Genomic DNA, 26,533 nt, shown 5'->3' with positions numbered 1-26,533 from the left:
CTGTGCTTGCTAGGGACTGATTTTCTCGGCAAGATGCCCCTGAAAATTCGTATCGACCAGGGCCGTTTGGAATTGCTGTCGGGTCGGCGTATGGATTTTCTTCCGTCCCCCGGCTCGCATGTATTCTGCTAATGCTACAGTACAGGCACTTGTGTGCCGCGCGGTGCGGATCTTGCCCGGCACGCAAATGCTGGTGCCTCTTCAATTGCATAAACTGCTCGATGCGTGCACTGTGGGGGACGGTATTGTACTGGGTCCCTCGAATAAGCTCAGTCGGGGGATGTCGCGCATTGCGGCAGAGACGCTAGTCTCCCGGGACCAGCCACCATTTTATTCAAGTCCTTAATGCCGGGTCCGACACTACGGTTACTCAGGAGGGTTCCGTGATCGCTCACGCGTCTCCGGCATGTCCGAAAGTGGATGTTGTGGGCAATGTCCGGGTCGGCGTTTGATCTCACAGACCTCCGGTTGTTAATGAGGCATTGATAGATAAACTGTGCTCAGAATGCAGCGATTTGTCCGCGGGGCAAATGGGGAAGCTGGGAGCGCTCCTACGGGAGTTTTCTGACATTTTTAATAAGTCTAAATTTGATATCGGTTGGACACCTGAGTCCGGCTGAAAAGGAACATGTCCGTGCGGCGGTGGATGAAATGTTGGCCGCGGATATTATTTTGCCGGCCACCAGTCCATGGGGTGCTCCAATCGTCCTTGTTAAGAAGCACGATGGCAGTCTGCATTTTTGTGTCGATTTCCGAAAGTTTAACAAAGTTTTGGTCTTGGATGCCTACCCCTTGCCTCGCATGGACGATTCATTGGACGCTCTGGTAGACGCACGCTTCTTTTCAACCCTCGACCTTTTGTCAGGTTTGTGGCAGTTGCCTCTTGACGAGGCCTCAAGCCCCAAGACGGCTTTTCAGACACCCCAAGGGCTGTTCGAGTTTAACCGGCTTCCGATGGGGCTCCATTCTGCACCGGGCACTTTTCAGAGGCTGATGGAATTGGTTTTGGCGGGCCTCCAGTGGGATTCGTGCCTAATGTACTTGGATGACGTCATTGTTTTTGCCACACGTTTGATGAGCATTTGGATTGCCTGGGGGCTGCTTTCGTTAAAATGCGTGCGGCCGACTTGAAATTCAAGCCCCAAAAATGTCATCTGCTCCAAAAATCTGTTCAATACTTGGGCCACATAGTCAGCGAATTGGGTATTGCGACGGACCCCGAGAAAACTGATTGCGTTCGGACGTGGCCGACCCCCACCTCGGCCAGCGAGGTGCACAGTTTTATTGGCTTCACCTCTTATTATCGCCGATTTGTTGCGGGGTTCGCGTCCATTGCTGAACCTCTCCACGCCCTGACGGCTAAGGGCCAAAAATTTCATTGGGGGGAGGTGGAGGAGGCTGTGTTCCGCTCTATTCGCGATGGGTTTGTTAACGCCCCTCCCCTGCGTTATCCTGACTTTTCGTGGCCATTCATTTTGGACACGGACGCCAGTAATACCGGCATTGGTGCTGTGTTATCCCAAGTCGTAAATGGCGTAGAGCACGTGGTTACATATGGCAGCAGGGTGTTGTCCCCGGTGGAGCAGCGGTACTGCGTTACACGCCGGGAACAGTTGGCCATTGTGGTTTTTGTGCAGCAATATCGGCTATATTTGTACGAGCGACACTTCGAAGTGCGCTCCGATCACGCGGCTCTCCATACACGTTGCGTGTGGACCAGCCCTCTAGTCAATTGTCACGCTGGCTTGAAATCCTGCAGAATTTTTCATTCAATGTCACGTATCGTAAGGGTTCTCGCCACATGAACGCCGATGCCCTATCGCAATTTCCAGCGCCCGGAGAGTGCGCGTGTTTTTCTGGTTCGGGTCGTTGTCGACCGTGCGGCTTGACCTCCCCGGCCATGGCCTCTGATGTTGAGGATCTGCTGAAAGGCTGTGAGCAATGTGTCCGGCGGAAGCCGCCAGCGAGATCTTATTGTCCTCCGCTGCAATCCATCCAGGTGTCACGGGTAAATGAAACTGTTGTCCTCGATATTCTCGGGCCATTTCCCATTTCGGTGCGTGGCAAACAAACACTTACTCGTGGACGTTGAGTATTTCTCACGCCGGCCTATGGCTTAGCTGCTCCCAAATCAATCGGCTGTGGCTATCACTGAGGCGTTCCTTAATGGCTATGTTCTGGATAAGGGGGCTCCTGAGCGCCTCTTGACGGATCAGGGCAAAACATTTTCCTCCAAGCTACTGCATGAGGTTTGCAACCTGCTGGGAACAAAAAAGGTATGCACGTCACCGTACCACCCGCAAACGATGGCATGGTCGAACGCCTACACCGGACTCTGACCTCCATGTTGAGTCACTTGGTCAGCGAGTCACAGGTCGATTGGGATTTGCATATCCCTGCGGTTCTTGCCGCTTAGAGGATGACCCCTCACATGTCCACCGGCTACTCGCCCTTCTTTTTGATGTATGGGAGAGAGTATGATCCTCCCATCGATGTCCAGTTGCAGGCCGCGCCCGCCCCGAATGTGTCCAAAATTTCTGACACGATTCGGTTCACGATGGGGAAACTTTCTGAGGCGTGGGAAGCCGCCAGTGTTAACTCTCGGGCCAGGCAGCTGGGCAGCGGGCGGCGATTGGTCGCCGGGGGACATGGCCTGGTTGCATTGTCCGCAGGTGCCAGTGGGCACATCACCTAAATTGCTGCAACCTTGGAGAGGGCCGGTTGATGTGATTTGGGTCGTGCGGTCGCAGTGTGTCCAGGTTCGGTTTGGTAAGCGGAACTGGTTTTTACACCCGTCTCGCCTGAAACCGTTCATCACGCCGTGTGAATTTGTTTCATCTCCATATCGAAGGGGCCAAGTGTTGGGTGTGCCCGACGAGCTGGGGCGTGCATCTGCTGACGTAGGTCCTCAGGAGAATGTTCCTGTTCCGCCCCCAGGTGCCGCGCAACTGATGCCTCGTATGCGGCCGCTCGTGTCGGCCTCACGTGCTCGGAATGCTGAGGACCTGACGACCCGGCCTACTGCTCTTCGTGAGGAGCCGGCTTCATTGGGTCGATTTCTTGCCCCCCCCGGCCCTCCCAAGGTGGTCGAGCCCAACCCGTCTGGAGGACCAGCGTCATGGACGGGGGCCGTGGGGCAGTCACGTGGTCCAAATGAGCTCTCGGGAACCTTCAAGAAGGAGCTCGAGAGACCTGGAAGGTGGGCGAGGCGACGGGCGGAGCCAGCCCCAGCCCAGGAGCATATAACGAGGGCCCCGTGAGGAGCTCAGGGTTCTTCGTGTGCTGGTGTTACGAAGATCCACGTCGGGGAGAAGAAGCCTCTAGCCACGCGGTCCGGGACTCCGTTTGTGGTCCGGACCGGGATAGCGAACCGTGTCTAGTTCTGCCGTAGCGTGGCTAGATGGGCATTCGAGACCCGAGTGTAGATCGTGTTGTGTTGCGTGTTAATGTGAATAAATAGTGTTGCTCCCAAGATAACGTCTGCGACTCAGTCGGACTCACTACACTTGTATAGTTTGTTAGATATGCTCATTCCTTTCTCACAATCTCGCATGCCTGCTGGGAATGTTGAAGGAAAGAGTGATTTAAGCATAAATTTTGTGCAGTCTGATTTTTATTCATTAAGAACTGGCTGATAAGATGGGCATCTACACACTATTTCAAACATTTAATTAGATACATATCAAAGTGTTTCACCGAGTGATTTACCATCAGTGAATACAATCTGCAGCAGGGCGTGTGTGACACTGTGCCTCAAGCGTGTGGATGAAGACGTTTCGCTTGAAGTGGTCTCAGAAGCAGTTCTGTGGTTTCATCGTCCGCGGGGTGTTCTCTAACGCTCGGGTGATGCTATGCACTGCTATGCACCGCTCTGCAAGAGTTCTGAATGGACAATTCTTTATCTCATGATATGATGCCGAGAACACAATTGGAATACAGTTGGGGGAGGAAAATTACGTAACATTCGTAGATATAATGTTTTACGTGATGCATTTGATATTACAAAAGGCTTTGCAATGTCAAAATCAGCATCCTGCACGGATGTAGCACCCATAAAGAGATACCGAAGATAAACGCAAGCCACTGTGTGTACCACTGAGATAAAAGCATCCTCCTATGAAGTATTGGATCTGAAAGGATATTTGAGTCACGCATCATGACTCCATTTCCTTGAACAGGAACAGGGAATCTGGAGACTTTCAAACACGGCATTTGAGGTATGAAAACAACACCCGGACCACAACGCAACGAATGAGTGGGCTAATTTGATATTCTTCTTCATTCTGGAATGTTACCAATGTCACGTGTAATACGTCTACTTATTTTTGATGTCCATTACAAATGGATAAAAACAAATGTTTTTGTCTCATTGCCAATTTTATTCTAATTATGGTATCAGTAACCCTTCCTCTCAACCACCAGGGGCCTTGCTCCCATGCGAACTATGCTCCGCTGTGAAGATGCGGGCCGCCTACTCTCTACTCTATAGATAGAGGATGAAAGAATCTCTCCAATGTGTGACTTTGGAGCACCCAAACACAGATTGCTCTCTCTTGGCGGAAGTCGTGCCACTATATTCATTCTCAGGAGGGCCAAGAGGAACACATTCACAATCTCTTAAAGCCAACAACCGCATTTTGAAGTTAGACAATTTACATATATGATTGCTATACAAGCGTCATCCATAAGACACAACTGGTTTAATTACTGCTGAGACCCAGGTGGAGAACTTGGTTTCATTACTGGTGGCTAAAACCTGGATAGAGACCCAGGATATCAGTGGTGTGAGCTCAGAGTTCTGACTCCCAAGCCCTGAGTCATCCAGCCTCCTCAAAATCGTCATCATCACGATCCATGGGCAGACCAGCCCGTAGGTGTGCATTGGACATTTCGTCATTTGTTTCCACTTTCCTCTGTTTTGTGCCAATTTGCCCTCAAAAATAAAAATCACAAACAATATTTGTGAGGCTCAGAAGAGAAGATCTGGTCAGCACCATGTCTAGCTAATCTCTTCTGCATTAGTCTCTGCCATAGGAATGTGGACTTTTATCGGCAAACCCAATGGCCACAGACATTACACGCATGCCTTACGCTCTACGTCTGAAATAAATTGTGGTAATGAGCGTCCCCTGCTGTTGAAACCCCATCGTGGTTAAGAGCCTTATAACCAAAATCCAATTCTGAACCTGGAAATTATTGAAGACCGCTGATGTAACTTATTGGAATACAGTTCCCTTACTACACTGTACCATGTTGCGTACGAATGAAAGAGCCATCCATTATGGATGCATTTTAAAACGAACAAAGCATTCAGGGCAAGTTTGTCTCAAAGAAGTGGAGCATCACCACACAATGTCAGTGTATTATCATTTTCAACCCATTGTAACGTTTAATAATTCTTTATAACCAAGGGGCATTTGAATAAATGTGAAATTTGCAGTGTCAAGTGAAATTGCAAATAGTCCTTAGGGTTATCACCCCTTATTGAAGAATGTTAAGTAGAAATACATGTCAAGTCTGTTTCTGTAATGTTGGCATCCTTATAAATTAGTTTTTTTTAATTATTGAAAAGCTCAAGTGATCTTTAACACTACATATTTAGGAGCAGCCCTTCATCAAGTATTTTACAAAAAATAGCTGATGATAATTAGAATCCTTAATTTCGTGTCTTTAATGTTATCAATAATTGCATGCAAAAAACTATTTCGAAAATAAATTATTGGTTTACCAACCTTTACCAACGTGACGAAGTATGGTCAAACAGGCCCCATGGATGACACAGCATCGTGAGGTTTGAACTGACAAAGGGCTGCAGGTTTTAAATAAATATATATTTTATAATGGCTAGTCACGTGATCAAAGACATAAATTCGTAGTGTGCTTCTATGAATTCTGGATTCAACAATTGATTCTGTAAACGATTATCGACAAATGGATGATCGAATAACAATGGTGATGATTATGGCAATGATGATATTTATGATGACAATAGTAGTGATCCCGTTGTATGTTGGATTTAGTATCCTGTTAATGATTTCAATAATAATAATGACGTTGGTGTTGATGGTGGTGATGACAGCTGCTACAATGCTGATAATGACAAAATACCACTGAAATGACGATATCAATGCTGATAGTAGTAACGATATTACTGATGACAATGATGCCAAAAAATATTAATAACTTTCAAAGTGGTTGAAGCAATGTGATAACAATGACAACCGCGATGATGACGACGATGTCTCTGGTGGGCGTCGCTCGGGCCTTCTTGCTGACACACGCATATGCCATGTGTCCCCCACCCCAGTGCCTCCGATTGTCACGGTTGGCTACGTACGTCACGAAATAAGTTCATACGCGCATACGGTACGTACGCACATTGCTCACCCTTGCTGGCTGCGAGGAGCACATCCTCCGCCTCCCGGCCCAGGTCCACACTCAACGTCGCATCGCGCAGCACGCCCCGCCGCTGCTCGGCGAGATCCTGCGCGGACTTGACGTGTCCGCTCTGGAAACCCGAGCTGCGGTCAAACGCAAAACGTGCGGCCGGCGGCTCACTCAAGGCAACGAAGCCAACTTAAACAGACTTGCCCAGGGCCACAGCAGCTCTGAGACTCCTTACGTCATGCGCACTTGCAAACACTACCCCCCCCACCCCCCCCCCCCCATTTTTTTGCCTCTTGCTTATTTTCAAAGGAAATAAAATGCATCGGTTTATATATATAAATTAAGCCGTATGATTAGCTTTTAAAATTGGTAAAATGGTTTAAGAGTCAGCAGACTAGTGCTTAAATTATTTGACAGTTCAGTTATTGTCTTATATATTACAGTCACAAAAGTTTGAAGTGTTCTCAAAATGAAACGTTCCGTGGAGCTCACTCCGGTTGGCAGTCCTGAGCCAGTGGTGGAAATGCCACGATCCTATGGCAAGGATTTTTTGTTATCGAAACATCATAGGACAACCACGGCTGACTGCAGCAAATGGTGCAACCTCAACAAGTGCTGCTCATTTCATTGATGCCAAACAGATGAATAAGTGGAATCTACCGTGGTCAGGATGTCAACTCGTGCTCGTATAACTGGGTACCCTCATTGCTGCGTCATCAAACTAAACTATAATTTTTTTTTTTATTTTACCAGGTAAGGCCTACTGAGCTCTACAGATCTTTTTTTCCGAAGCGACCTGGCTACAACGAAGCGGCTTGTCATGTGGAAATGTTTAGCAGAAAGACACTAAACGCATGTTTCTAAATGTGGAGGGGAAAACCAGAGGACCTGGAGAAAAATCCATGCCACCACGGGGAGAACATGCAAACTCCAAATATACAGGTGTCGGGTCGGGATCGAACCCAGGACCTCCTGCATATCAGGCGAGGTACTTAACATCTCGCCACCGTGGTGCCAACTGAGCTATGTCCTGGTGCTCACTGCGTTATGTAATGATGCAGTGATTCATACAACGAACATTTCACGCAATAATTTACTGTTTACTCTTCATGAAAACGATAAAAAAAACTTGGACAAACTGAACAAGTGAAACAATACAAACACATATCGTTGGGGATGAATCGCTACCTGCCATAGCCCAACATCAGTGCGATGTTACGCTGCGTCATATAAAACAACTAACTGTATGTATGCAGTACACACATGATGTATGTAATCAGTGAGTTCATTGCCAAGTCAGCTGCCAGTCTTTGGCCATTAAAAAAAGACAATCACGATGCTGTGTTGGTAGTGATGCATAAGCCAAACGAATTAAAACGCTCGTTGGTGAATAACGCTGCCTTAAAAGAAGACACATATAAGAGGCGACGTTTGCGGGATACATGGCCCTTCATTTAAAATTAAATGTTCTTTATCCCAGCTCCACTGTGCACCAACAATCAGTCTGACACTTCCACAGTGCCCTCTGCTGGATCAGCCCGAGAGAGGGGCTGCACTCGGTCCGACAGCCCCTTTCACAGCTCAAAGACCCGGCATTGTATTGCGACTCATGTAACCATGATTGTGAACAACATTTTTATTGTATTATACCAGGTAAGGCCAACTGAGCTGTATAGCTCTTTTTCAGAGGGGACCTGGCCACAATTGATGGCTCAACGAAGTGGCTTGTCGTGTGGAAATGTATAACAGCTAAATACACTGAACGCATGTTTCTCCAAATACACAGCAGGGTTGTGATCGATCCCGCGAAATCCTGTATACTAGGCGAGGTAGTTAAGATGTAGATTGAAACTAACATCTGTCCTGTATAACAATGAATGTAACAACTCTATTGTATAACATTTGCACTGCCGCAGGACGACTCTGAAATAGAGCCGAACAGCTCATTAGGCCCTTCCTGCTGAAACAAAAAAAAAATCTCCGTGCAGGTTTTACGCTCAGAACCCATGGCCAGGATAAATGAAAGGGTCTTTTGTCTCCGCCACTCAGCTGTTCAGCGCCACCAGATTGGCCTGCGATGATGCAGAAATCAAAGCGCAGCGTGCCCGGTGACTGTACTTGCCGTTCTAACATCCACAAGTGATTCGACTGCAGAGCACTGCGAGCAAGAGACGGCGTTCCACGAAGTTCTGCTGCGACTAAATTACAACGCGGAGCGTAGACCCGACAGCACGGGCCGTTGGCCAGCGTCCGGCGAGCGTCCGGCACGCCTCTTGGCAAGGCTCTCGCGCGTGCATATCTCGGCCGGTGGTGTGACTCAGCCCATCGCCAATGTGAAGTGGATACAATTCGTACCACATTGTGGCGAGTGCGCAGTAATTGCTCCCGTGGAGAAACCAGCCGCCGCCCTGATACCGTGGAATTTCACCACTGGCTTAGGGGCCCACCAATGAGGAGGAACACCATCCTGTGTGCCTGCTTTGGCAGGGCGACGCTTTGGCTTTGACAGTCCCACCGCTCAAGAGGAACTGCACCATTCGACAACGCGGACTTCACTAAAGCGTTGCAATGGGAATTATCAGCAAAGACAATTTGAAGGCCAAACTTGGACCTGCGTGAGGCATTCGTGATCCCAGTTTCACGCAACAGGTCTGAGAATTTCTGGACCCTGAAGGAGAGAGGATGAACGACGAAAGATACCGTCAGAAGAAATGAATTGGATGAGAATGAGAGTGGGAGTACCGAGACGACAACCTCTGGAAAATGAGACCATGGGAAAAACACAAGGGCACGTGAGAGACTTTGGTGCAAAAGATACCGAGGCCCCGCAATTTTTTAACGTGCAATGGAGGCCAACAGATTAACATCGATGGTCTCGCACCGCCATGCGGAGGACGCAGGCGGTCTGTACAAGAGGTGGATCAACGGCATGAAGGAGGACTTAAAGGAGATCTACAGGAAGCGATTGCCATGATCGTAGTCAAATAGGAGTGGATTAAGTTTATTATACGTTATCCTCAGCTGTCATGTGACAATTATGGGTTAATTGTGAATTCGTTTGTTTATCAACATTGCCTCCTACTGGCAGACCAAACACACTTTTCAGATTTAGCTCTGCTTCCTCCTTGTGTCATATAGGGATTGCTGCCACCGGAGGGACCCTTGGGCGAGATTACAGTCAGGCATTGGAACTATTTAGATGAGATAGCAGGCGCTTTTAGTCGCTAAGATATAACGGCAACCTCCCTATAAATCCTCACCTTCAGTTTGTTGTCCTTCCCCCGCACCTCCGATTAGCACGGTTGGCTACGTACGGTGCGAAAAAAGTTCAACAACAATCGCCATTCGTCACTAAGTGGCACTGACGTTACCACGGCGCTTGTGCCAGGCTACGTGCACTTTAAGGCCAAGTGATGTACTTGATGCAGCGATCTTGCTGTGACTGTTCCACCTGAAGAAGGAAGCTTGTGTTGCCTCTGAAACGTCGTGATTTAATTGTTTTTTTTTATCCTTATTTTACCTACATGACTTTACCGAAAAAAAACAAAGAGTATGCCAAGTGAAGTGTCGAATGCCCGCTGGCATGGGACAGACCCAGGTGCCATGGATTGACTAAGATGACTGGCCGATGCGCCACCTGTCCCCCCTACTATGCCAGCTTGCTGTGTTGTAGACGCCTGGGCGTTCCGCTCGTTGTGAGCATCGCTCCTCTGCCGTTGCTTTGAGAGCGACCGCCTCTAACTGCCCAGTAGCATCCTTCACGAGCCTCCTCCAGAGAGGCCGATCTTGACACCGCTTGTACCAGTTCTTGGCAAGTCCAAAGACATTCAACACACACATACACCTGACAGAAGGGAACAGGAAGAAGCTCAGGGCCAGACGGGTGCACGTCTCCCCCCCCACCCCCCCCCCCCCACGCTCACAGCTCGGCCTGCAGCGCCAGAATGGTCGCCTCCATGCCCTGCCGCTTGACTCGCCAGCCCAGGGTCATCTCGTGCTGCCTCTGCACGCCGGCCGTGTGCTGCTCCGTTGCCTCGGCGAGCTGCGCCTCGCGCACGCGCACCAGTTCCTCCAGGTAGCACTGCCCCGTGGTGGGTGGCGGGAGGGGGGGGGGGAGACGGAACGTGGAAAACAGAAAGGTGAAGCGGAATGACGATCAGTAGTTTCCGGAGTCATTCTACAATTTTTTATTTTTATTTTGACCAGGTGAGGCCCACTGAGCTATGTAGCTCTTTCTCAGAAGCGACATGGCCACATAATGACAGCTCGACGGAGTTGTTATTCACGTGGAAATGTATTGCAGCGAAATACTCTGAATGCATGTCGATTCTACATGTGGCGGGGAAAACCGGAGCACCTGGAGAAAAGTACACGCGACCACGGGGAGAGAGACGTGCACACTCCAAACATAAAGGCGTCAGGGTCGGGATTCGAACCGACGACCTGTATACCAGGCGAGGTAGTTAACATCTCAGCCACCGAGGCGTCCTCAGGCTGCAGCTCACGACGTGACGACCCCGCGACACACGGAGGCGCAAGCATCCAGAGGTGTTTTTAGCCAATGAAGGAAGTGTTTATGCGTGTCACCTGCGGCGAGAGCGAACCGACAGCCAAAGGCGACTCCAGGTCTCGAATGTGGCCTCGTAGGCAGCAACATAGCAGGGGCACAGAGTAGGCGATTGTCTCACTCCCCCCTCCCCAAGTTTAGCAGACTCAGGTCGTAAATATTGACGAGAAAATACTCATGGAAAGCAAGTACGAAGCCAATCTTACCAAAAAAAATAATGTAAAGGTGTAGCCCTGCAAATGCTTGCTTTTTTCCACTGATGGAGGAAGTACCACCGGTGTCTCTAGAGAGTCCCACTGTCTCTAGAGAGTCTCACTGTCTCTAGAGAGTCCCACTGTCTCTAGAGAGTCTCGCTGTCTCGAGAGAGTCTCGCTGTCTCTAGAGAGCCTCGCTGTCTCTAGAGAGTCTCACTGTCTCGAGAGAGTCTCACTGTCTCTAGAGAGTCTCACTGTCTCTAGAGAGTCTCGCTGTCTCTAGAGAGTCCCACTGTCTCTAGAGAGTCTCACTGTCTCTAGAGAGTCTCACTGTCTCTAGAGAGTCTCACTGTCTCTAGAGAGTCTCACTGTCTCTAGAGAGTCTCGCTGTCTCTAGAGAGTCTCACTGTCTCTAGAGAGTCTCGCTGTCTCTAGCGAGTCTCGCTGTCTCTAGAGAGTCTCGCTGTCTCTAGAGAGTCTCACTGTCTCCAGAGAGTCTCACTGTCTCTAGCGAGTCTCACTGTCTCCAGAGAATCTCACTGTCTCTAGAGAGTCTCACTGTCTCTAGAGAGTCTCGCTGTCTCTAGCGAGTCTCGCTGTCTCTAGAGAGTCTTACTGTCTCTAGAGAGTCTCACTGTCTCCAGAGAGTCTCACTGTCTCTAGAGAGTCTCGCTGTCTCTAGAGAGTCTCGCTGTCTCTAGCGAGTCTCGCTGTCTCTAGAGAGTCTTACTGGCTCTAGAGAGTCTCACTGTCTCCAGAGAGTCTCACTGTCTCTAGAGAGTCTCGCTGTCTCTAGAGAGTCTCGCTGTCTCTAGAGAGTCTTACTGTCTCTAGAGAGTCCCAATGTCTCTAGAGAGTCTTACTGTCTCTAGAGAGTCCCAATGTCTCTAGAGAGTCTTACTGGCTCTAGAGAGTCCCACACTTTACCCCCACCAGATGCATCTTGCTGATTGACTAATGGTGGGCAATGGTGGGAGATTTAAGAAATCTGCTGGTTGTTTAAACCGCCGTGCAAGGAGAATAAATCGGTGACCTCTGGATTGCAAGTCCAGTGTTAACCATTTCACCACCACCACCACCACGGCAGCACCCGAATTCCTAATCCTACCATCCAGTGGCATCGACACGCAAGTTCCAAACTTCACGTCGTGTTCATGATATTTTCGAACGCGGACGGAATGAGCGAGCAAGCTAGTAAATATTTAACCGACACTCTGTACCCGAGCGGAGTCACCTCTCTACGCAACGTACCTTCTGCTCGCAGGACAGGCGGTACTGCTGCTCCAGACGCTTGTACCTGCTGTACCAGCTGTTCTCGTTTGCCAGGATCTCGGCGGGAGGGGCGTCCGGGGTGGCGTCCTCACTGCTGCTACCCAGCGTGCGCATGTCGTCGCCTTCGCTGCTGATCGTTCCATAGCTACACGGCACACACACACACCGAGACAAAGACCCCACACACACATACACCTCACATAGCCTCAAGAGACTGTTGGGGCAAGTGCTGTCGGCGAGCAAACCTTTCAAGGCCAGGAAAGGAACACGAGGGGGTGGGTAGCCAGCACCGCACCCGTTCGCCTTTGTCTCCCACAGTGGCGATGTTTACATGTCGCATCAGGTCCAGGACTGGTTCAGATAACTGTCACCGACCTTGGCCGTGAGCGGGAATCGAACTCAGGTTGCCGAGTTCGTAGTTCAGCGCGTTAACCACGACGCTACCACTCCTCTCAAAATGTATACACATTCAAACACACGTATATATACACACACAAAGCTCCCCCATATACTCGCAAATGTCCATGCAGAGCAGTGATATGTGCTGTTAGAGCCAGTCCTGTTTGAAAGCACCTATCAAATCTGCCATGGCAAATAATAGGGCGGTGAGACCAACACCTTCGGCAGGCTGTTTTCCCGACGCTAATGTTGATACATCGGCACCAGGTGCTCGCTTTTGGCTGCATCAATCTAAGGAAGTCCATAAGAGGTTTTTTTTGGGTTAGATCGCGTAAATATGTTGTTAAAACCCGCCACTACCCGACACAGCCAACTAGTAAGGGTTGTCACGTAAACAGAACGTGGCCAATTCGTCACTAGTACAGCCACACCGGTGTGTTGGAGAGCCAAGCCACAACATTTACAATCTGAGCACGACGCTTCGCCAGTAATTACAACGAGCCATCATCAGGCGACAGCCAGATTTGTGGCTTGGTTCTCCAACACACCGGCGTGCTGTACTAGTGACGAATTGACCACGTTCTGTTTACGTGACAACCATTACTAGTTGGCTGTGTCGGGTGGTGGTGGGTTTTAACGACGCATTTATATATTTACAGGATCTACCCCCCCCCCCCCCCCCAAAAAAAAAAAACCCCTCTATTATGGATGATATAATAAAACACAGCCTATGTGTTAAACTAATCTAAGGGAGATCCAGGCAAAGTGCAGAACCTTTGTTTTACAGTGTTGTGCACGACCAGGAATTGTACTCACGCCACGGGGATCATGTAGCAGAGTACAATAACCACCATGCCACACGCAAGCACGGGTACTTGTGCACAAATGTACACGTGGACATGCGGTAGAACTGTATACTTTTACATATTTATTCAATACATTGCAACGGCGACCTGTTATTCGGTGTTTTTTTGTGATTACGCAACGGCCGTCAACAAATCTCACTGAACGTATTGTTCATTAGAGCTCCGTTACAGTGCACTCAACACACACACACACACATGTGAAGCAAAAGACTAATTTCACACTTCTATCATAACACAAATTTTGGAGAGGCCTTTGGACAGGCAGTGAGATTAACAGCCGAGAGATGGGGGGGAGGGGGCTGAGATGCGGGCACATGTAGACGCATCTCGAGCTGCCGCATGAGATTCTGCAAGCCACCATCAAGACGGCAATAACCAAACAAATATGTGCACGCACACAACGCTGCTCACAACGCTGCTCACGATGCTCACGTGCCCTGCCATAGACTGGGGGCAAAACTACGCACTTAAAGGGCCGGCAGATAATGTGACAGACACAGACACGTGCACGCAGTGTATCACGATGTTGGATGTTTAATTTATAACGCTCTTCAGATGTGGGTGATCATAACAATCGTTATTATGATGCGTCCAGATTTTTTTTATGAGGGCAGGAATTATGTATAGATTAAAAAAATATATATACCATGGAATTGGATGCACTCAGACAAACTTGATTTGCCATCGGCGCCATTGGGAGAGTGATGGTACATTAAGTGTTGTGCATCTGTCAAGCCATTCGCTTATTGTACAACTACGCCACGTTTTATAGAACTAATAGTAATACCTTCATAATAACGCCACATATGCTTTATTAGGATGATTTTTTTGCAAATTTGACTGCAGGTCGCTTAAATTGAGGAACCTGCGAAAACATGTTCAACCTAAACCATTAGCGTCGAATTCTCTTGTTAATACGAGAGCCCGGTCTCCCATTGCACGGCCATTTCTCCATTGATAACAATACTGTAGTTATTTATGCACTGCAGCCACAATGCATCCCAGCCAATGTAAGTGGTTGTCCTTGGAGCGTTTCACTCGAGTAGAGTTAACATTTCAACACAAATGGATTCTGTGCATTGTTAAGATCCAGGGCCACGATTTATAATTCAATGGGCACGTTATTTTTCATCTCTCATTTTGTTAGGGTGCTAATCACTGTGTTCGCTCGATAAGCATGTCGCTTGCGTGTCGTTTGCAAAATTGATTCTCACAACGCGTGAATGTGTCACTGCGGCGCATAGCGCTGCTGGCACGGAAGGGGATCGGGCAGGTGTAGTAGCGCTGTCCGTCAGCAGGATGTGATGAGCCGGAAACAGGGACGTGAGACAAGGGGGGTAGAGGGGGACGTGTGGTAAAGCAGGGGAACCTTCTAGTGGGTTCCAGAAGGGGGGGCGTGGCCGAAGGCGGAGCGAGGCCACGCTGGGTGAATAAAAGGGGAACCCCGAGCGAGAAATCGGGGCTGTTGTTGGAGTGGAAGCGTCGTGCTGCTGGAGCCCTCGTCACCGTCTTCAACCTCCTACGGCGTTGTTGGTTCAGGCAGCCTGTTAGCTGTCCTGACCGTAGTCTCGTTAATCCTTCTACTTTTAGTGCCTCTGAGTGATTCACTACACGTGTATTGTGAACGTGAGAATCAACTGTGATTTTTTGAATGGATGCATTGTTACATGGCTGCTGGAGAGGGGGCGGATGTGTCTCAGTGCAGGTCTCAGTGCAGGTTAACACGTGACATATGGCACTGATGCTTGAACAATTTTTACATAAACACTAATTACAGAAAACACCCTGGGCACCCTTGCAAATCAGATGTTCCATTTCAAGGGATTATCCAGGTTTAATATTTAAATAAATAAAACAAACAAAAACTAATGCACTATTACCAAGGGTGTCTGCATAATATATGCAATTTATTCTCATGCAATCGGAGGCAATTTTCTTATCAAGAAAAAAAATTATACACGACTTCCTGTGAAAGCAGAACGTGCAACAATTCTGAGGGGAATAAATATCCTACCCAATATGACCCCCTCCCCCCCTCTTTACTGGAGTAAGGGGCATGACGACAGTGAGACCGTTAAGTTTTATCCCCATTGACCAGAAATCTGAGGTTGAAGCGTGTTCAGAAAAAGAGATTAATTTAAATCCAGAGTTGTCTCGGGCTAAGCTCAAGAAAAAAAAGGAAATATTTAGCTGATGAATAGCTGCATTGTTTCACCTGCACTTGAAACCACGATGGCGTCACGAAATATCTATCTCGCACAACTTGCAATACTCTTCATGAGCATGAAGAATGTTGCACGGGAGATATACTGGAGTCGAACTGGGCCGTAAGGAAGGCCTCCATGCATTTACCCCAATGGATTTGAGCGACGGCACTCACCTAAGCTCTCGCGTTGGATCCAGCGGCAACCTCACGCAATTCCCCGTTGCCCCGTGGCTCAGTCCAATCTAGATTAACAGACGCCTGCAATGTAATTCTCGGTGCCGTACCTCTGCGTGTATTTCAAGTACGGGGTGTAGTCAATGACTGCGTTGTTCTCATTCGCTAGGTCCTCTCCCTTCAGGCAAAAGCTGTAAGAAACGAGAAAAAATATCCATGAGCATTTCACACCGAGCCTCGGACGGAACTATGCCAACACGGTCAGGCTTTTGTAGCTGAAAGTGGGGTCACGCATTCTGATAACATTTCGCAGGCAGCTTTGCCCGCTATTCGCATGCCAAATACACACAGGAACAAGACGCGCGTGAGAAATCAGCGCGTTTGTTTGCGTGACAAGATTCGTTATTTTTGCCGCATTGGGTGGAGGAGGGCGTACGACACATCTTGGCATTTTATACTCACGTGGCGATCTGATAAAAAAAATCTATGAGAATCAAGAGCACGAACGTTTGGTTTTGGATTCGCTATGCAGAATACGGTAGATCATCCAGCAGTAATACGATACGAATTACTTTTGAGTCCCCGAATTATTACGTGTGATTTTTTAGTCCTGGTTGCTGGCTACATTTTCCCCCCTTATCTTGATGAGTTAACTCTGCTGTGAAACTAAAGCCTCATGTTACACCGTTTGTTGACTTCTAATAACACATGCACACACATCCATTGTTATCATTTTGTATGCATTGCGTGACATAAATCAAGCCATTAAGAAAAGTGGGCTTGAAAATAAGTTAATTCCTCAGTGGGCTTTGTCTGGTAGGATAGCGATGGTTTAGTTTTATTTGTATATGTTTGTGTTCCTGTTATTTGTTTACCTTTCCTGTACTTTGCAATCATATGTTTGTTGTAATGTTTTGACCCAGTGCCCCGACTGGACATCTGTGATAAAGAGCTTTATAGCTCATCGGATTCCTCCTGCAGCATAAATATTCAGATTCTGATACATTCACGATGGAGTTGCAGCAGAGGATTGGAACCTCTCCGAGAAAACATCCACCGAGGAGCTGGAGCAATGAAATCAACCCATGTGCAGTTGGCTAGGTAAATTGTTACACCTCAGGATCATGAGAGATGACACTGGCTTCTGACAGCCTTCATCCAGCCGTGGATTAAACATGGCTGATGATCATCGCATGTATCAGAGATATGCGACGATTGTGTCTCAAATTGGATACAATTATAGCCGAAGAAATAATTATTGCTTCAGCTATGAAGATGATCGAAATGGGCTGATGCATTGCGTACATGCCAACCCCAAAAGGTTCCTTACAATCGGTGAGGTCTTGAGAAAACCCCAAGAAACCCAGTAGCAATCCAAGACAGAGAGAAACCCAAGTCATTGAGGGAAAGAACTGTTGAACCGTCACACAAGGGTGAGTCTACTTTTGGAGAAGAGGCAGCATGGGGAGGAGTGACGAAGTGAGTTTGCTTAGCAGAAATAGAAGTCTAATGTACACCACTTAGTGAATACCCCCCACGGTGAACGAAATAATAGTCACATTGGACTGTTGCTATTAGTTTCCCACTGTTTTCTCATAGAAAGTCTGCGAGTAAAAAATTAACTTTTGGAGCTGATCCTTGCATAAGACCTGAACCATCGGAAGCTGCCGGTGCCCTGCAGTAAACAGGACTGAGAGTAATGATTTACAACAGGTAAACAACAACAAAGGTGAGAATCCATTGCATGGCCTTGAGATACTCAACATTGTGAAAAACGGTGAGTCTTAGGCGTAGTCCTCGAAAAAAAAAGGTTTAGCTTAGTTTACCTTGACGTCAATGCCGAGCAAAATGGATTATCAATATAATGCTTCTGAAATATGTGTTGATATCAACATAGTCATGGGAACACACTAAACAACCAACGAAGACGCGCAGACACACACGCAATTCAATGCCTGTGTAGAGGTGCTAACTACTCACGGTTCAGTAACCTGCATTGCCACTAGGTATCAAAGGGGCAGTGCAGCGTTACCTCTGTGTGAATAACGGTTGGGGTCAGACGAGGTGAAGTGGATCGTAGCCACAGTTTGGTAAGAACCAATCAGACAGTTCCACGTGGGAATGTGGGATTGGTTAGACCTGGCCACAAACGGGTATAAGAAGGGTGAGCAGAATGCATCAAAGAAGGGTGCTGAAAACAGGCTTGGCATGGCCAATTTGACTGCAAAATTACCCCAGATTATCCGAGTGTAGAGCGTGCAGTCTCAGTGGAAGTACACTCGGATTAAATGAGCTACCTTCTGTACAGGATGAAACTTAATGGTTGAAAAATGAAAGACATTCGTTCATTAATTAATTTCCATTGTTGAGAACCAGCACACGGAAACAAAAATGTATCTTTAAAAAGGGTACCTGGATTAGGGTTAAATCGAGCAAATAATATTTTTCACACAAGAGAAAGAAAGCGTGCACGAAATAACCAAGACTATTAACACTTTACGCAAAAAGCTTCTAATCAAACAATTCACACGTTTACTAAAACGTAATAATGTGTTTCAATGGCAGCCAACATAACGCGTTACTATGCCTGATATTCAATCTAATTCGGGCCGGACACACTAGTTGAACATTTACGAGTCTCTTGTATATATAATTGGCTTGTTTTGAGACATGACACGCTCAAAACGCAGACCAGTCCTATAACCTTAATAGCCCAGGCAAGACTATTAGGCACTCCGAGTGCCAGGCAACAAGGAAATGCGGGCAAAGAGGCTCAACGGACTTTTGGGGCAAGGGCTGTGAGCGAACACCTACATAAGGCACACGAGGGGACGGGTGACTAGCCAACACCACACCTGGCCGCCTTTGTCTTTCTTGTACAACAAAGACGCCCCGTATAGTCTTTACAGGTTGTTGGGGCAAGTGATGTTAGCGAGTCGGCCGACACGGCACACGAGGGGGTGGGTGGACAGCACCCCGCCCGACCGCATTTGTCTCCCCAGTGGCGATGTTTAGACATCCCAGCAGGGACTCATTTGAGGCTGAGTCGACCAAGAGGAAGCCCAGGACAGGATTAAGATATTTCTTCACTGCATCATTCATTGTTCCTGTCGTATTGCTGTTGTGTCAGGTGTCTTAACATATGTTTGTGCGAGTGTGTTGTGAGTTCGACAGCCTCAAATGAGTACCTGGTGCAGTGTGTAAACATCGCCACTGGGGAGACAAAGGTGGTCGGGCGTGGCACTGGCCACCCACCCCCTCGTCTACCGTTCCGGCCTTAATAGGTGCTCGCTAACATAACTTGCCCCAACAGTATGTTAAGGCTATACGGGGGGTCTTTGTTTGAGTGTACATCTGTTCAGTTGTTACATGAACTGGTGGATGTAATGAATGGATATACGTGGGAAATCTGGAAGAATTTGAAAAGACTGGAGTCTGTGACCATATTACTCCAATCTCATCAAATATCAGAAGCTACGCAGGGGGTTGAGTCTGGAAAATGCATGGATGGGAGACTGCGATGAATCACAGATGTTACAGGTTGCAGGGCTATGTTGTGGGTACCATGAAGACAGTTAAAGAATATTCAGTGTTGTATTGTGCTTCCATGCTCCCTTCATCTGTGCTCGACAGCCCACACTAAACGGCCTGGTGAAGTGTGATCAAATCACCCCACAACCTGCACATTTCCATTTTATTTTACCAGGTAAGGCCCACTGAGCTAAATAGCTCTTTTTCAGAAGCTACCTGACAACAAATGATAGCTCAACGAAGTGGCTTATCATCATCTGGCAATGTATAGCAGCCAAATGCTCTAAATGCACGTTTTTAAATGTGTAGGGGAAAAACTGGAGAACACGGAGAAAAATCCGCGCGACCACGGGGAGAGATAAAGCAGGCGTTGGGGTCGGAATCGCACCCACGACCTCCTGTATAACAGACGTGGCAGTTGACATCTGGCCACGACATTGTGCGGAGGGCCCTCGTACAAAGGCTGTTTCACGTACATTCTATATATATGAAAAGGTAGAGGAGTGGGGAGCTTGGCCAGTGTGGTAAGAATGTTGCGGAAAATTTACCTGAAATCAATTGAGTTGAGGGCCAAGAACATTCCAGCCAGCAGAAGGGCTTCATCTCCAAGCATGGCTGCTCCTTCTCCATAAAACCTCCTGTGGGCCCATGACAACAACCGCACACGCATGCCATTATTGTTACATTTCGTGTGCACGCAATCGCCTTGCAGCAATCTGGCTGAGGAGGATCCATTTAGCTCTGGATGAGGGCATCTAGTCCGGACAAGCATTTATCATGGGACAATTGCCCAATTTTAATAATAACACGATGTAACACAATTTTTGTTCCTGGGTAGTAAGTATTATTTCGTAATTGCTTATGCCTAAAGAGTATAGAAAATGGATATTATTCCCCCACAAACTTTGCTTTTGTGACCAGGACAGTGATATTTTGCAATTTACCTATTTTCAATGAGAAAACGGGCGAATTTGTGTTTTTCGTTCACATAAAGTCAGAAAAAAACTACATGAATACCAATTAACACGTATTTATATTAACGTAATACAAACATCACTAGAAAAGATTTTGAAGTTAGTAGTTTTTAGAGATTTACGATTATACTGTAAATCACTTTCACGAATATTCCCCCAAATGTAGTCTCCCATCATGTTCTCGTTATACTGTCCTTGATAGCGGCGTTCAAAGTACAGTATATGCTGGTGGAAGCGCTCGCCTTGCTCCTCCAAGTACGCTCTCATGTTCTCCTTGACTTTATCAAGATGAGCATCAAGGAGGTGGACTTTCAGGGACATCCTACAGCCCATTGTGCCGTAGTTCTTCACCAGAGTCTCAACCAGCTCCACACGACAGCTTTAAATCGAAATTCAGCTCCACATAGTTTTCGACCTTGTGATTGCCCAGGAAGCCATGAACCACTGCGACAAAGCTGTTCCAAGCCGCTTTCTCCTTACTAGTGAGCTTCTTGGGGAATTCATTGCACTCCATGATCTTCTTTATCTGTGGTCCGACAAAGACACCGGCTTTGACCTTAGCCTCAGACAGCTTAGGGAAGAAGTCTTGAAGGTACATGAAGGATGCTGACTCCTTATCTACAGCTTTGACAAATGGTTTCATAAGGCCCAATTTGATGTGCAGTAGTGGCATTAGCACCTTCCGGGGGTCCACCAGTGGTTCCCACTTGACGTTGTTCCTCCCCACAGAGAACTCGGTCCACTGTGGCCAGTCCCGCCTGTGGTAGTGCACCTTGGTGTCCCTGCTGTCCCAAAGGCAAAGATAGCAGGGAAACTTGGTAACAGCGCCTTGGAGACCCATCAGGAATGGCACCATTTTGAAGTCTCCGATGACCTCCCAGCTATACTCATCATATTTCACGGCGACTAGCAGGGTCTTGATGCTGTTGTAATCCTCTTTGAGGCGCACCGAGTGAGCCAGGGGAAGAGACGGGTACTTGTTACCATTATGGAGAAGCACGGCTTTGAGGCTCCTGGATAAGATGTCAATGAAGAGACGCCACTCATTCTGGTTACAGGCGATTCCTATTGCCTCGAACAGACTGGTCACATTGTGGCAGAAGCAGAGCCCATCTTGACGGGTGAAGAAGCTGCAAAAAGGTTGGTGACGCTTCCTCTGATCTGCGACTTGCGCACATTCATCCAACAAGTTCCACTGCTTGAGCCTAGACATCAAAAGCTCGGTATTGGACTTGGTGAGAGCAAGATCTCTGATCAAGTCGTTGAGGTCTTTTTGGTTGGGGTAGTATGGGTTTCTTTCCTCAGCTCCACCTCTGAAATTGTCATCTGGATCTACAACGTCTTCCTCGCTCTCTGACTTGCTGCTCTATTCTAAAGACAGCTGCTCTCTCTCCGGAAGAGTGGGTACGGGGAGTTCATGGGAAAGTGGCACATGGACGATGGATGAAGAAAGGTGATAGCAGGTGCATTCTTGCCAGTCCGACGTTTGGAAGGGTCCACCATGCAGAAATAGCAGTTTCTTGAGTGGTCAGTGGGTTCCCGCCAAATTCTTGGGATAGCGAACTTCATGGCTCTCTTTACCCCTCTGTACCATCCTACAAAAATACATTTATTTCACCCATGACTAACGTGCAAGAGAATCTCGCAACATTTTTCAAACATGATATATATATATTTTTTAATTAAATTGACAATTGTAAAACATTTACAAATGAAAAACGTTTACAATAATTGTTTTAAATATATAATATAATATTCCGAGCAACAATTGTACATCTTACCTTCCAGAGTTTTTTTTTGCATTGCTCGCAGGCAGGGGCGGAGCCAGGATTTCAGGCCGGGGTGACATTCAACAAATGTTAATTTCAAGAATGATTAGAGAGTCAGGCTGTTGAACTAGAAGCCATCGGTTGGCGACACACTCTGACAATGCAGTTGCACGGAGTCCGCCAGACCGAGTGTCGTACACTTACACGCAGAACGTCACCCCTGTCACCCCCCCTGGCTCCGCCCCTGTTTGCAGGTGAAATGAGGTGCCCAGAGGTTTGTCTTGATCCCCGACAGGCATGCCGAAATATGCTTTGTAGGCCTCAAACAGCTTCGCAGATGCTTCCACAGAGCACTTTTTAGCTCTTGTCTTGATAAATTGGCCGCAGACATAGCAAAATGCGTCTGCCGGAATGCTTGCAGCCTCTTGATACCATCTCAGAAAAATGCAGATATGTGTCCACGTAGGCAGCTGGAACTAAACTGAACTGGTGGGCTTAAGGCCCCTGTATTTATACTATTTATATTACTGGAAAGTTCTAGAATGTTCTAGAAGTTACTACAAGTTTACTCAGCACTGAAGCTATCTGGAATTCATATTCTATGTTTTTTTTAGTAAAGTCCACCCCCACCCCCCATTCCTGATGACGACCGCTTGTGTTGCGATCGAAATGTCGATATTTTCATTTGTATTTTTATCATTATAATTTTATTGTTATTATTTTTCTATCTACGTGACTTTACCGAAAGAACCATAGAATATGACTCCCTGCAGTCACGAAAGTTTCAAGTCCAAATCGATCTGGAATGTTCTAGAAAATAGGTAAATTTCTAAATACCACTGTCCTGGTCACAAAAGCAAAGTTTTTGGGGAATAATAGCCATTTTCTGTACTTTTGAGGCATAAGCAATTAGGAAATAACACTTACTACCAAGAAACAAAAAAATGTTACACAGTGTAATACAACTCTTATGTCCCTACAAAATCAGCAAACGATTGACTACTTATTTGAATAATATAAGGTATCTTCCCCCCCCACCCCACCACCCGAGATTGAACATAAGGCAAGCTAGTTGTGTGTACCAACAGTGCACAGTGAGGGATATGAGGGTGAGATACGACCCAGGTGAGAGGGCAACTCCAAATCCAACAGGAGTGTGCGCTCATGCAACCATATGGAGACATCACACCGGCGATTAAATACCTCACAATAGGTAATGGACCACTGGCTAATTGACAACAATCGGCAAGCGATAAGTCCTGATTGTGAATGTGGCACCCATTAAAGAAATGTGCTTAGTTAGTGAAGCATTGTATTTATTATTCAAGGGCCAAAAATAATGAAGGACAACTGATTTTCTGGAGATTAAATATTCTCCCTTGGGAAATGTGTTGACCTGGTTTTGGCATCTGTGAGACATTCCCTGCGGAATATACCATGCTATTTGAGGATGTTTGTGCCTATTTCCCTCCATGAATATTATAATAATGATAATTCCATATATTTAGCCAGGAATGCCTGAGTCTCAAGACTCCTTTTTGGGAGAGTCCTGCATAGGAACGTTGGCAAATTTCATTTCAAGGAGTATTTGCACAAAGGAGGAAGGTGAGATTTTTTTCATAAAGACTTACATTCTTTGCAAGCCTTTCTCAATTCACTGCTATCTAAAGGCCTCCACATGCCATGTCGGTAATGGCAATTTGTTTAAACAATACTACACCAGTTTGGTGAAGGGAAGGCCCTTCAGCAAACCGTAATCACAACTCAGATAAGTGAATTCAAAGTGGAGTGCACCACTTCGCCACTGCTCAAGTCTGGGTGTTGAGTACCCCGGAGAACCCAGGATAAATGAAGGGCACCATGCCCTCTCAGACACATTACAGCTCGAGGAGTCAGTAAATTTGATGAGTGTAATTCATCCACATTGAATATTGGCAATGACAGCGAGACATGGGATATGCAAAGCAGGTTTCATTTCATTTATATTGAGTTGAACAGTTAGTGATTTGTATTCCCAATTAGGCAAGAGGAGTGGCACTCCAAAACTAATAAACACATCAAAATTGTTAAGATACACGTAGGAAATATAACCCCTAATTAAGTGACGAATGTCAATCCATTGTGGCTTGTTCCAAGTATTTCTGATGTTGTGCGCAGCATGTGATGTTTACGTGTGTGTGTGGCGACTCGAGTTCGATTCCCGCTCATGGCAAACATCAGTGACGAACTGGTCCTCAGACTGCCCAAGGTCGATGCAGCCTTAAATGAATAAGTGTATGGGTGTGTTAACATCGGCACTCGGGAAACAAAGGTGGCCGGGTGTGGTGGTAACCACACGACCCCCTTGTGCACCGTGCCGCCTTCTTCAAAGGTCCCCTGCTAAATGTGCTTGCCCCAACAACCAGTGTAGGCTACATGGGGGATCTTTGCCTTTGTTTAGGAGAGTAATATTGCATAATTGATGTTCTTGCATGGGAACGGGTTACCTTGAGCAAACCTCTTGAAGGCCGCAAGGATACAACGAAGAAGTTGGAGTGAAACATAAAATCGTGTTTGTTCAGACATTGATCAATGCATGGGGAAATACAACTAAGGAAAACAATCGTTGTTTCGCTGCCCTGTACATTAGTGTAATGAGAGAGCGCCATCAAAGGGATGACGAGGGGTAATTGCATAGTCACTGCTGGGTAACTAATATCCAATGAGAAGGAAGGGTTCCATCTGGGCCAAAGGTAACGGGCGGAGCTCGTGGGTATGTACGGGAACCATCGGGAAGGTTCCACGAGGGGGCGTGGCTAGAGGCGGAGCTTAGCTCCGCCGAGGGCAATATAAGGAGAGGCAGCGAGAGGACTCTTGGTCGGTGTGGGGAGCCTGGAGTCCGGATTGCATCATCGCCCACCTCTACTCGCCACCGGCCACGTGGCGGCCTCTGCCAGCGAAGCCCTCTCTCCCTCCAGCGCGCCGCCAGCCAGCGGCGAGCGTGGACAGAGAGAGAGAGAGACGCGCTGCGACGGTGGAAGAGGGAGTGCGCGCGTTACAGCAACAGAGAGAGAGAGGGGAAGCCATCCGGAGAGAGATAGGGGAGCTGTGCAGTAGTTGTTAATAAAAGACACCAGTCAATATTCGTAGTGGAAGTGCGTTATTACATTAGTATGAGGTGACCCTTTGAGACAACTGTGAAAATAAAATGATATTTTTTTTAAAGTTTGTTCTAGTGCTAAATGCATTTCACAGCATATTCTGAAATTGCGCATTCGAGGGGGCGAGACAAAAAAACCAAACACCAAGTCAAGCTAAGGATAAATACGAGGGCATATGGTGATCTTGCTCTCATTTCCTTAACGGTGTGCCGGGAGTAAGTTAATTGGATTTTACATTAGTGGCCAAGTGCGATTTTATTTCTCAATGTGTAATCGTGTCCGATGGCCCTTAAGCGCACCGACAGAAATTAAGGGGTGGATCCGATGCATTCCCAAAAGAGGTTTTAGATACCAGGCTCTAGTAATCGAATGTTAAGTCTGTAATTTTACAGTTAAGAGAACTGAGGAAAAAAACACGAAGGCTGCCATGAAAAGCAATGAACTACGAGTAATGAATCAAAGTTTAATGTAAATGAGCTACAGTGAGGGAAAAAAGTATTTGATCCCCTGCTGATTTTGTACGTTTGCCCACTGACAAAAAAATGATCAGTCTATAATTTTAATGGTAGGTTTATTTGAACAGTGAGAGACAGAATAACAACAAAAAAATCCAGAAAAACGCATGTCAATAATGTTATAAATTGATGTGCATGTTAATGAGGGAAATAAGTATTTGACCCCTCTGCAAAACATGACTTAGTACTTGGTGGCAAAACCTTTGTTGGCAATCACAGAGGTCAGACGTTTCTTGTAGTTGGCCACCAGGTTTGCACACATCTCAGGAGGGGTTTTGTCCCACTCCTCTTTGCAGATCTTCTCCAAGTCATTAAGGTTTCGAGGCTGACGTTTGGCAACTCGAACCTTCAGCTCTCTCCACAGATTTTCTTTGGGATTAAGGTCTGGAGACTGGCTAGGCCACTCCAGGATCTTAATGTGCTTCTTCTTGAGCCACTCCTTTGTTGCCTTGGCCGTGTGTTTTGGGTCATTGTCATGCTGGAATACCCATCCACGACCCATTTTAAATTCCCTGGCTGAGGGAAGGAGGTTCTCACCC

At 47.2% G+C, this 26,533-nt stretch overlaps 1 protein-coding gene across 2 annotated transcripts in view; it reads right to left on the bottom strand.

Moving 5' to 3' along the window:
* The window catches only part of LOC116948854 (RUN domain-containing protein 3B-like), an 88,772-nt gene that overhangs the window by 5,596 nt on the left and 56,643 nt on the right, over positions 1–26,533 (bottom strand). The window contains exons 5-9 of one of the 2 annotated variants that reach the window (XM_032966023.2): positions 20,145–20,234; positions 16,176–16,256; positions 12,400–12,565; positions 10,311–10,468; positions 6,379–6,521 (exon numbers count right to left, since the gene is read on the bottom strand). In XM_032966023.2, the coding sequence (XP_032821914.1) occupies positions 6,379–6,521; positions 10,311–10,468; positions 12,400–12,565; positions 16,176–16,256; positions 20,145–20,234 (638 nt within the window). The remainder of the gene's footprint in view (positions 1–6,378; positions 6,522–10,310; positions 10,469–12,399; positions 12,566–16,175; positions 16,257–20,144; positions 20,235–26,533) is intronic. The other variant, XM_032966032.2, reaches the window with a different exon arrangement.

The sequence above is a fragment of the Petromyzon marinus genome, chromosome 2 (genome assembly GCF_048934315.1).
Source record: "Petromyzon marinus isolate PM22_M1 ecotype Great Lakes invasive population chromosome 2, UKy_Petmar_22M1.pri1.0, whole genome shotgun sequence".
NCBI lineage: Eukaryota > Metazoa > Chordata > Hyperoartia > Petromyzontiformes > Petromyzontidae > Petromyzon > Petromyzon marinus.
The sequence above is the reverse complement of the archived record's forward strand: the minus strand, read 5'-3'. Positions and strand labels throughout refer to the sequence as shown.